Source organism: Myotis davidii, unplaced genomic scaffold (genome assembly GCF_000327345.1).
Source record: "Myotis davidii unplaced genomic scaffold, ASM32734v1 scaffold2786, whole genome shotgun sequence".
Lineage (NCBI taxonomy): Eukaryota > Metazoa > Chordata > Mammalia > Chiroptera > Vespertilionidae > Myotis > Myotis davidii.
Window position 1 is genome coordinate 172450 of NW_006296623.1, and position 9720 is coordinate 182169.

Below are 9720 nucleotides of genomic sequence, written 5' to 3' on the forward strand. Positions count from 1 at the left end.
ACAGCCAGTACAAAGGCCCTGAGGAGGGAACTAGGCCTGGAGTAATCAAGGAATTGCGTGAGGATGCCATGTGTCAAAAGGAGAGTCAGGGCAGGGCTGAGTGGAATTGTTCTAGAGGTGAGCATCATTCTGAACCCCACTAGACTGAGAGGGAAACCAAAACACAGTATGTGAGCAGAGTAGGGTATACTCACCGAGGTCAGAGTTGCAGAAGGCCATCTGTGGGTGGGATGGGACACAGGTACAGCCCCTGCTAGGGGCTGTCAGACACAGCAACAACAGAATGCCGGAGGCCAGGGATTCGAAGGTGGCCATGATGGGTTCTGGAAGGGTGGAGAGGAGGGGTCAGGGGGCCTCCAGCCCAGCCAATCCGGGGACCTGGGCAGGCCTCTCACCCCATTCTACCCTCCCCCCAGCAGCATGGACGGGCCTTAGTCTGCCACACTTGGGCTAGACGGGTTGGGAGTTTGGGCATTTTAAGGGGATGGGTATTTGAGAGCCCAGAGGATTTTAGGGGAATTGGGAGAGTTTCAGAGTTGAGGAGTTTGAGCGATTTAGGGGACAGTATAAGTGGCAGAGATTATGGGGTTGTGGTGGTGGAGTTTGAAGACCTGGGGGGTTAGGGAAGTCGGAAAGTGGAGGAGTTGGGGGGAAGGAATTTGCAGTTTGGGGAACTATAGGAATTTGGGAGTTTGGGGGTGTGCATATTGGGAGATAGAGGAGGCCCAGGAGGCCTGGGAGTTGAGGGAAGCTGAGGAATTTGGAGGAGGTTGGGGGTTTAAGGATTTGGGGCAGTTCTGGGGGCCTTAAGAGGATGGAAGCGCCAAGGGATTTGGGAGCAGAGGAAGTTTTGAGGTTTAGGGAGTTGAGGATTTAGGAGTCTGGGGTATTGGGGGAGTTTGGGGAGGTTCAGAAGTTTGGGGGTGGGAGACTTGGGGGACAATGAGGGAATTTAGGGGAAATGGCCGCTTGCTGTCATCTAAGGGGCTCATGAGCTTGGCAGATTTAGGATGGGTATCGGGAGTTTCGAGCAGTTCCAGCCCCCCACACCCGCCCTCTCCCCCTTGACCAGTCCAGGGTCCCGGTGCCTGCCTTTCTGCCTGCCGCTGGGGCTGAGCAGCGAGGTGTGCAGCGGCAGGAAAGCTCTGCCCAGGCCCAGGCCTTGCGGCCGCCCAACCCCCCTACCTACCTCTGATGGAGCTTCTCTAGACGCTGGGTCTGCGGCGATGGCGGCAGGGCCTGAGCAGCGGATAAATAAAGCATAGAGCCAGAACCCGTTCCAGTCCTAACCCGAGGCCTCTACGGAGTGCTTAGAGTCAGGATTCCCCCAAGGCAATTTCCTGTAGACTCCAAACTCTCCACAGTCTACCCAGTCACCCACGGGTCGCAAACTCCCCATGGCTGAAGCCCGAAGTAGTTCATTTTCGTCAACAAACATGTCTTGTGCAGATACTGCATACCAAGCACACACAAAAATTCGTCTCTGGTAGATCCCACAAACTGGTGAGGAGTCAGGGAGGCAGAGAGGAGACAGGTAGAAGCAGTGGAAGGAGATGAGGCAGGTGAGTGGAGGAGGAATACAGTGTGGAGTAACTGAGGCACAGAGAGATTAAGTGACTTATTCAAGATCACAATTAATAAGTGGCAGAACTGGCATTTGAACTCAGGTGGCCTGGAGCCAGAGCCTGGATCTCAACCCTGCTCAAAAAAACACAGGCAAATAGCATTTATATAGCACCAACTGTGTACCAGGCACTCAGCATAATTTATCTCACTTAAAGCTCACAATTTTTGCCATAGCATGGGTGGACCTAGAGGATATGATACTAAGTGAAATAAGCCTGAGAAAGAGAAATACCTTATGATTTCATTTATATGTGGAATCTAAAACACCAACCAAAAAAACCCCCCACAAAATAAAATAGAAATAACTCATAGATACAGAGAATAATCTGGTGGTTGCCAGAGGGGGCATGGGGTGGGTGAAATAGATGAAGAGGATTAAGAAGTACAGACTTCCAATTATAAAATAAGTAAGTCATGGGAATGCAATGTACAGCACAGGGGAATATACTCAACAGTATTGTAATAACTTTGTATGGTGACAGATGCTAACTAGAATTATCATGGTGATTATTCCATAATGTATAAAATTTTCAAGCCAACATAGTGTACCTCTAAAACTAATATAATATTGTATGTCAACTATAATTCAACTTTTAAAAGCTCATAATAAGCCTCTGAGATGGGTACCAGTATTATTCCCATTTTACAGATGAGGAAAACTGAGGAATAGAGGAACTGAAGAACTTTCACGGATCACGGGGTATGGCTGGGATTGGATTTAGGACAACTGACCCCAGGATCTCAATCCAGGTTTAGCAAGCGGGAAGGTGATGGTTAACGAATGAGCCCTGGCGTGGGGGGAGTTGAATGGTGGTGAAAGAGACCAGTGAGTGAGTCAGGAGAAAACTGATACTCTTCCATCCTGCCCTGCCCCTTCCCCATCATCCCCTCCCTGACCATGCCTCTGGTAGGGGGTGGGGTGAGACAACCCCTGCCTGCCAGATTCCAGATGTTATCTCAATCTTCCTAGGGTCCTGGGAAAGGGCTTCCGGGCTGATTAACAGCCGCTGTTGTTCAGGAAGGACGGACCAGTAATAATGATGGTAGTCATGATAGCAGTCACTTATTGAGCATTTACTGTATACCGTGCCCCAGAGTCTTTGCGGAAATTCTTTTATTCAGTCTCCATTACCCTCTTGCTAATGAAGCTGGATTAATTTAGGGAGATTAACCCAATCAACAGCAACACCATCAGAACAACAAAAGCTACCACCAACACTTACGGAGTGCTTAATGGGTAGCAAGCACTGTTCTAAAATCTTTGTGTAAATACTTTATCTCTCAGTCAATCCAGATTGCCTCCTTGTTAATGTTGGCTAACGAAAGACGATAAGCCAATAATAATAATAGTACCCAACACTTTTGGAGGATGCAGACTTCCTGTGTGCCAGATATTGTGCTAAGCATTTTTCCCAACATAACACAATATCCTGGTGAGTTAGAGACTGTTCATATTCTCATTATGCAGATTCGGAAACTGAGACACACAAAGGATTGAGTGAGCTGCCCAGGAATGAGAGTGAAGAAATGACTGTTGGGATAACAAGAAAGAGGGAGGGAAGGACGTAAACCAGGAATTTGGAGAAGCTGATTGTGAAAGTAGGGGAGTGAGAGTGAATGAGACAGGGAACTGAGTAAGCCAGCGGTGGAGCCAAAAGGAGAAGTGAGGGCAGGGGAAGTGTTGCTGCAGCCCCTTGCTGAATCTGGCTCTGACGCCAGCTCTGTGACTCCGAAAACTGCGTCAGCACAGAGTTGTGTCGACTATCTACATGTGAGGGGTCGTGTAGAACCAGGTTATTGTGCAGGTTTTGAAACTGGTAGGGTTTCATGAAGGGGTGTCCGGGTGTGTGACCATCTGAGGGGCTGGGTGGGGGGTGGGGGCTGTGGCGCCCAACTGGGGGTGCAGAACGGACACCTGGCAATCTCCAAGCATACCAAGTGCTTGGGCCTGACTGTGCCCTTTTTACAGATCAAGAAACTGAGGCCCAAAGAGAGTTAAGTGACCTGCCAAGGGTCCCACATGGTTTTAGGAAGAGGAAATGTGCCTTAGCTGGTTTGGCTCAGTGGATAGAGTGTGGATCTGCGGACTACAGGGTCACAGGTTCGATTCCAGTCAAGGGCACATGCCTGGGTTGTGGGCTTGATCCCCAGTGTGGGGCGTGCAGGAGGTGGCCAATCAATGATTCTCTCTCATCGTTGATGTTTCTATCTTTCTCTTCCTCTTCCTTCCTCTCTGAAATCAATAAAAATATATTTTTTTAAAAAAGAAGAGAAAACGCTAAGATTCAAAGCTATGTCTCTCCAGAGGACCCCAGAGTGCAGCACTCCTCTCGTGGGCACACACGTGTCCACAGTGTTGTGTTCAGGCCCAGGCCCAGAGGAAATAGGAGGGTTTATAAAAAGAGGAGCCTAGAAAATCTGGGGTGTGTGTGTGTGCGCGCACGCTTGTGCACAGCTCTCTACTGTGTCTCTGCCCAGGAGAGTTGCCCGTGAGCCTTTAGATGGCATGTATGTGGTGTATGTATGGACCTGAGGGTTTTGTGTTGCCCTGTGTGTTTTGTGTTGCTTCTGGGAGTTGTGTGTCTGCCTCTGTAAAGCGGGTCTGGGTTGCACATGTAATTGTGAACGTCTCTCCTCCCCTCTGTGAGCTGTGAGTGTGCGTGTTGTTATGTCACCAACCGCCTCTGCAGTGTTTCCCTGCAACACTACCTAGAGGATCCCGCAAGCCCATCCCAACACAGTGCTTCTCCGCGCCCCATAATGACGCCAAGCATTTGGGAAATGAGGAAGGTGGGAGTGCAGGGGGGGGGGCGGGCACGCCTGAAGGTCAATCGGTCACCCAGAGCTTGCGGGCTTCCTGTGCCTGTCGGGAACTGGGAACCACTGCCGCCCCAGCCACCCCTCCCGGAATGCCATCTCTCTACCCCGTGGGGCAGCTGTCTGCATGGCAGATGGAGGGCGTGGTGCTGCGTGCATCCTGCTATGATGGGGCTGGGGTCGTCCAACCTGGTCCCCTGGATCCTGCCCAGGATCTGGGAGATTTGATGTATGCCGGCACCTGAATGTGTGAGCATGTGAGAGTGTGTGTGCGTGTACATGCCCAGAAGTGTGGTCTGTATGCTTAGGAGGTTTGTGGTGTCTCTGGTTGCGTGTATGCCTCTCTGTTTTTACATATGACAAGGTATGTTGTGTCCCTACATATACTTTTTGTGTGCCCAGGAGTGTGGCGTGGGTTTCAGTGGTTCTGTGAATACCTGTCTGGATACCTTTCTTTGTATGTGGTGTGGGTCCTTCTGTTTGTTGGGAGTATGCCCTGGAGTGTTGTATGTGTGTCTGTGAGTGTTGACTACATGCCCAGTTCTGTTGTGTGTACCTCTCAGAGCTGTGAATGCCTCTGGGTGCTATGGTTGTGCCCTGAGGGTTGTCTTTGTATTACATGGGTAATCTTTCCCGATGTGTGTGTCCCTCTATATTGTGTGGATTTGGGTGATGGGAGGGGGCTGTGTGTGTGCCTGAGCCTGAAAGTGTTGGTGCTGCCAGGCCAGAAGGCTGACAGAAGCTCTGGCCCCTGCCCCACACGTGAGCACGAGGCTGGCTGAATGACTGTGGGCATCTACGCAGTTGGAGGGCGAGGTGCTCCAGAGCTTGTGTTGGTTGCAGGTCTCTCCATGTTGTGGGTCTAATGTGCATGGGTATCTCTGGGTTTGGTTGTGTAGATCAGAGCTTGGAGGGCTGGTGTGTGTCTCTAGGTTGTGTATGTGTGTGGACAAGGCTTACATACAAGGCCTGGCTGAGGGGTCCAGTTGCTACATGCTCACCACCACACCCCCACGCACACACTCACTTCTCTATCATCCAGTTACTGTATAAATAAACTTTCCCTTTTCCGGAAAAGCGCCCCCCCCCCTTTTCCCATGCGTCTGCCTGGGAAAGCAGAGGCGGGAAGTCTGGGTGGGTGGAGGGAGGGACAGGCAGAAAGGGCTCCGGGTTTGATTCTGAGCTCAGAGGTGCTGTGTGATCCCCAGCTGCTGTCTGCTTATCTCTGACCTGCCTCTTCTGGGAAATGGCTCCTAACATGTGGCTCCTGCCGGATGGGCTCCCCTCAACACCACCCCCACCCCTGGCAATCAGCCCTCCTGCCCTGACCATGCTCTGCCTTTCCACCCTACCAGCTCAGCAGCACAACATACCCTGTGGTTGTGAAGATGGGGCATGCACACTCCGGGATGGGCAAGGTGAGTCCCCGAGTTGGGCGTGTCCTTGTGTGTTCATAAATGTATGTAGATGTATATTATGTATTCAGTGCACACCGCTAATTTTGTATAATTGTGTGCCCTGGGGTGTTTATCTATTTGTATCTTTCCCCTCACATTTGTTGGCCCAGTTTTCCATCACGCACTCAGCCAGTTTGTGTGCCTGTTCTTTTGTGTATATGCATGCCTCTATGTGGAACACACACTATGTAATCTTTTATGTTCAAGGGTCTTGGGGTCCTGTATGCTTTCCATCTCTCTGTTCCCCTGATTTTGTCTCTGTGTATGTAGAAAGCAGACTTGTAATTTTTATGTTGGAGTGTGTCCTTGCTTCTGTTCATTTATTGTATGTACCACTGATTTTGTGTCTGTATAGATATCTGTATATATACACAGTTTTGCTACAGCTTGAATGAGATAGAATTCACATACCATACAACGTACCCATATAAGGTGGACAATTCAATCATTTTCAGTATATTTAGAGAGTGATATACACCCAACTTCCTGTCGGTGCATACATGTAAAAGCCAGGAGGCCCAGAATTATGCATGCATCAGTGCCTCGCTATGTCCACTGAATTTTTGTGTACTCAGCTCACCTATGTCACTTGTGTGCACACACCCACCCTGAGGCACCCCCACTGCCGCCCCATCCTGCCAAGGCCCTGATCCCCAGCCCACCCACAGGTCAAGGTGGAAAACCAGCACGACTTCCAGGACATCGCAAGCGTCGTGGCCCTGACCAAGACGTACGCCACTGCTGAGCCCTTCATTGACGCCAAATATGATGTGCGCGTCCAGAAGATTGGGCAGAACTACAAGGCCTACATGTGAGTGGAGAAATCGAGGCCTAGGTCCCCTGCTCTGCCCTGTGCAGTTCACAGTCCCCCTGAGTCTCTCTCCTCTCTCCTGTCTCCCAGGAGGACCTCAGTGTCAGGAAACTGGAAGACCAACACTGGCTCTGCCATGCTCGAGCAGATCGCCATGTCTGACAGGTGGGTGGCCTGAACTCCTCGGGGAAGGGGAGTGAGGGTGGGACTGTGGCTGCTCCATCAAGGCACTGACAGGCTCTCTCACCCCACGTGTTGCCAGGTACAAGCTGTGGGTGGATACATGCTCAGAGATTTTTGGGGGACTGGACATCTGCGCAGTGGAAGCGCTGCATGGCAAGGACGGAAGGGATCACATCATTGAGGTGGGAGAACCCAGGGATTGGTGGGGGCACAGAGGGAGGCGCAGGCGCAGGGAAGCACCAGTCCATAAACTGTGAAGCACTCCATGGCCCAGAAAGTCCTCAGTGAATGGCAAAATGTTTAGTAAACTGTAAAGTGCCTTTTGAACTGGGATACCCTGGCAAATGGCAAAATACATAGTGAATTGTCAACTGCTTTGTAAACCTGGACATCCTTAGTGAATAGCAAAACACTTGTTAAACTATAAACTGCTCTGTGAATTGAGCCCCGTTGGTGAATGGCAAAGCACTTAATGATCTTTAACGTGTTCTGTGAACTGACAGGTCCTTGGCAAACGGCAAAGCGCTATTGTAAACTGAAAGGAACTTTGCAAAGAGTACTGGTTGATACAAAATCATTCTGTAAACTGTCAGTCAAGTACCTTATAAATGAGGACATGCTTGGTGAACAGCAAAGTGCTTTATAAAACTATTAAAAAGGAGCTCTGTAAACTGGGAAGTTCTCATTATTGAAACAAAGGACTCTCAAAATTCTAAAGTTCTTTGTAAACAGTGGTACCCCTGGTAAACAGTGAAGCAATTTGTAAACTATAAAATGCCTTGAAGAGTTGAAGTGCTTGGTAAACAGCAGCACTTCATGCATGACAATGCAGTTTGTAAACATTGGTGCCATTTGCAAAGCACTTCCTGAACTCTAAACACATCATATCTCCCTATGTGTCAAGGGCAAGGAGCTTTGTAAACCACAAAGTTCCTTGTAAAGGACAGAGTACCTAGCACTCTATAAAGCAGGGATGGGCAAGTGTTTTCTGGAAAGGGCCAGGCGGTGCACATGTCAGGCTTTGTGGGCCATATAGTAACTATGAGTTACAGTTCAGTAGGTTGAAGCTACTCAACTGCAAAAGCAGCCATAGACAACGTATTTTTTTTTCACTTTTTTAAAATGGTTTTTTACAGAGGAAGGGAGAGGGACAGAGAGCCAGAAACATCGATGAGAGAGAAACATCTATCAGCTGCCTCCTGCACACACACACACCCCCACTGGGGATGTGCCCACAACCCAGGTATATGCCCTTGACCAGAATCGAACCTGGGACCCTTCAGTCCTCAAGCTGACGCTCTATCCACTGAGCAAAACTGGTCATGGCTAGAGAACATTCTTTTTTTTTTAATGTGTGGCCCTAGTCAGTTTGGCTCAGTGGATAGAGTGTCAGCTTACAGACCCAAGGGTCCCAGGTTCAATTCTCAAGGGCACGTACCTCAGTTGCAGGCTCCTCCCCAGCCCAGGCAGGAGGCAACCAATTGATGTGGTTGCTCTCACATTGATATCTCTCTCTGTCTTTTCCTCTCTCTTCCACTCTCTCTAAATCAATGGAAGAAATATGCTTGGGTGATGATTTTTTTAAAAAATCTGTGGCTGTGTTCCACTAAAACTTTTTTTGGCATAATTTTCACAACATGAAATCTTCTTTTGCTTTTTTTTCAACCATTACAAAATGTAAAACCCATCCTTAGTTCAGGGCCCATACAAAAACTAGGTGCGGCCTGGAGGCCCTAATTTGCTAGGACAGCACCTCATCAGCTGTCAGTACCTCCCTAGTAGGAGACAAGCCTTCCTCACACTCTTAATCGGCGTCTCTCAGACTGAAGCTCGTTTCCTTGGCAGCCACTGTGCCCTCTGCCAACTTAAAGCACTTAGTCACTGTAACCCTCACATGCACTTCCTCCTCTTTCCTCACTGCGTGTTTTCTCTCCCAGGTGGTGGGCTCCTCCATGCCGCTCATTGGTGACCACCAGGATGAAGACAAGCAGCTCATCGTAGAGCTCGTGGTCAATAAGATGGCCCAGGCCCTGCCCCGGCAGCGGGATGTCTCCCCTGGCAGGGGTTCCCACAGCCAGGTCAGCTACTGGTGGGCAGGCCAGCCCTTGCTCCTGCTGTGTCCCAGTGCTAAACAGCAGCAGGCTAAGGGCATCACCATGACGCATGTGATCACAATGACCAGTTGTGTTCAAAATGGGCAAATAGCTGCTAACCTGTCTGCCCTGAGTGCTTGGGGGAAATAAAGAGAAAGACAGGGATGAGAAAGAAACACTCAGGCACAGGTTAAAGGAAGAGTCCCCTGAACCCCAGCAGCCCTCGGGTCCCCCGGCTCAGCAACGACCCCCGCCACAGGGTAAGTGAGGGGCGACTTCCCGGTGCCTACCCTCCAGCAGCCCCCTACCTCTCACTTGCTGGCTCTCACATGTGAACTCTTTTTCTCTGTCGCTCAGGTGGCCCTCCACAGCCGGGCCCAGGCCCCCAACGCCAGGGACCTCCGTTGCAGCAGCGCCCGCCCCCACAGGGCCAGCAGCACCTTTCAGGCCTTGGACCCCCAGCTGGCAGCCCCCTGCCCCAACGCCTACCAAGTCCCACATCAGCGTCGCAGCAGCCTATGTCCCAAGCTCCACCACTGACCCAGGGTCAAGGCCGCCAATCCCGGCCAGTGGCAGGAGGACCTGGGGCCCCTCCAGTAGCCCGCCCACCTGCCTCCCCATCTCCCCAGCGCCAGGCAGGCCCCCCACAGGCTACCCGTCAGACATCCGTCTCTGGTCAGGCTCCACCAAAGCCCTCAGGGGCTCCACCGGGTGGTCAGCAGCAGCGCCAGGG

The 9720-nt window shown here is 50.8% G+C and overlaps 2 protein-coding genes across 2 annotated transcripts in view; one reads left to right on the forward strand and one right to left on the reverse strand.

Moving 5' to 3' along the window:
* Positions 1-1260, reverse strand: part of TIMP1 (TIMP metallopeptidase inhibitor 1) — a 3606-nt gene extending 2346 nt beyond the window's left edge. Inside the window, exons 1-2 of the mRNA XM_006772135.2 lie at positions 1190-1260; positions 195-323 (exon numbers count right to left, since the gene is read on the reverse strand). Coding sequence (XP_006772198.1) covers positions 195-315 — 121 coding nt within the window. The 5' untranslated portion in view covers positions 316-323; positions 1190-1260. The remainder of the gene's footprint in view (positions 1-194; positions 324-1189) is intronic.
* Positions 1-9720, forward strand: part of SYN1 (synapsin I) — a 36780-nt gene that overhangs the window by 24226 nt on the left and 2834 nt on the right. The window contains exons 6-12 of the mRNA XM_006772141.2: positions 5799-5861; positions 6569-6711; positions 6802-6876; positions 6974-7076; positions 8832-8972; positions 9190-9247; positions 9345-9718. Of these exons, the coding sequence (XP_006772204.1) occupies positions 5799-5861; positions 6569-6711; positions 6802-6876; positions 6974-7076; positions 8832-8972; positions 9190-9247; positions 9345-9718 (957 nt within the window). The remainder of the gene's footprint in view (positions 1-5798; positions 5862-6568; positions 6712-6801; positions 6877-6973; positions 7077-8831; positions 8973-9189; positions 9248-9344; positions 9719-9720) is intronic.